This window comes from Alligator sinensis, unplaced genomic scaffold (assembly GCF_000455745.1).
Source record: "Alligator sinensis unplaced genomic scaffold, ASM45574v1 scaffold1046_1, whole genome shotgun sequence".
NCBI classification, from domain to species: domain Eukaryota; kingdom Metazoa; phylum Chordata; order Crocodylia; family Alligatoridae; genus Alligator; species Alligator sinensis.
The window spans coordinates 1,364,832-1,365,101 of NW_005842174.1; the positions used below are offsets into that span (position 1 = coordinate 1,364,832).

A 270-nucleotide genomic window follows, 5' to 3' on the forward strand; every position below is an offset into this window, starting at 1 on the left:
GCTAAACCCCCCCAGCATCACCCCCTCCAACCCCTCCCAGGATCAAACCCTCCAGGTTCAAACCCTCCAGGACGAGCCCCTCCAACCCCTCCAGCATGACCCCCCTCCAAACCCTCCCAGGATCAGCCCCTCCAGGTTGAAACCCTGCAGGACGCTGCCGGCAGCCCCCCGGGGCGGCGGTGCGGGGCGGTGCGGGGCGCGGGGCGGCGGGCGCGGTGCTTTACCCACGCAGAGGTCGGAGATGGCCAGGTTGAGCAGGAAGCAGTTGTT

General features: G+C 68.9%; 1 protein-coding gene across 1 annotated transcript in view; it reads right to left on the reverse strand.

Moving 5' to 3' along the window:
* Positions 1-270, reverse strand: part of HRH3 (histamine receptor H3) — a gene marked incomplete at its 5' end in the record, with an annotated part of 6,317 nt that extends 6,047 nt beyond the window's left edge. Inside the window, one exon of the mRNA XM_025206842.1 lies at positions 225-270. Coding sequence (XP_025062627.1) covers positions 225-270 — 46 coding nt within the window. The remainder of the gene's footprint in view (positions 1-224) is intronic.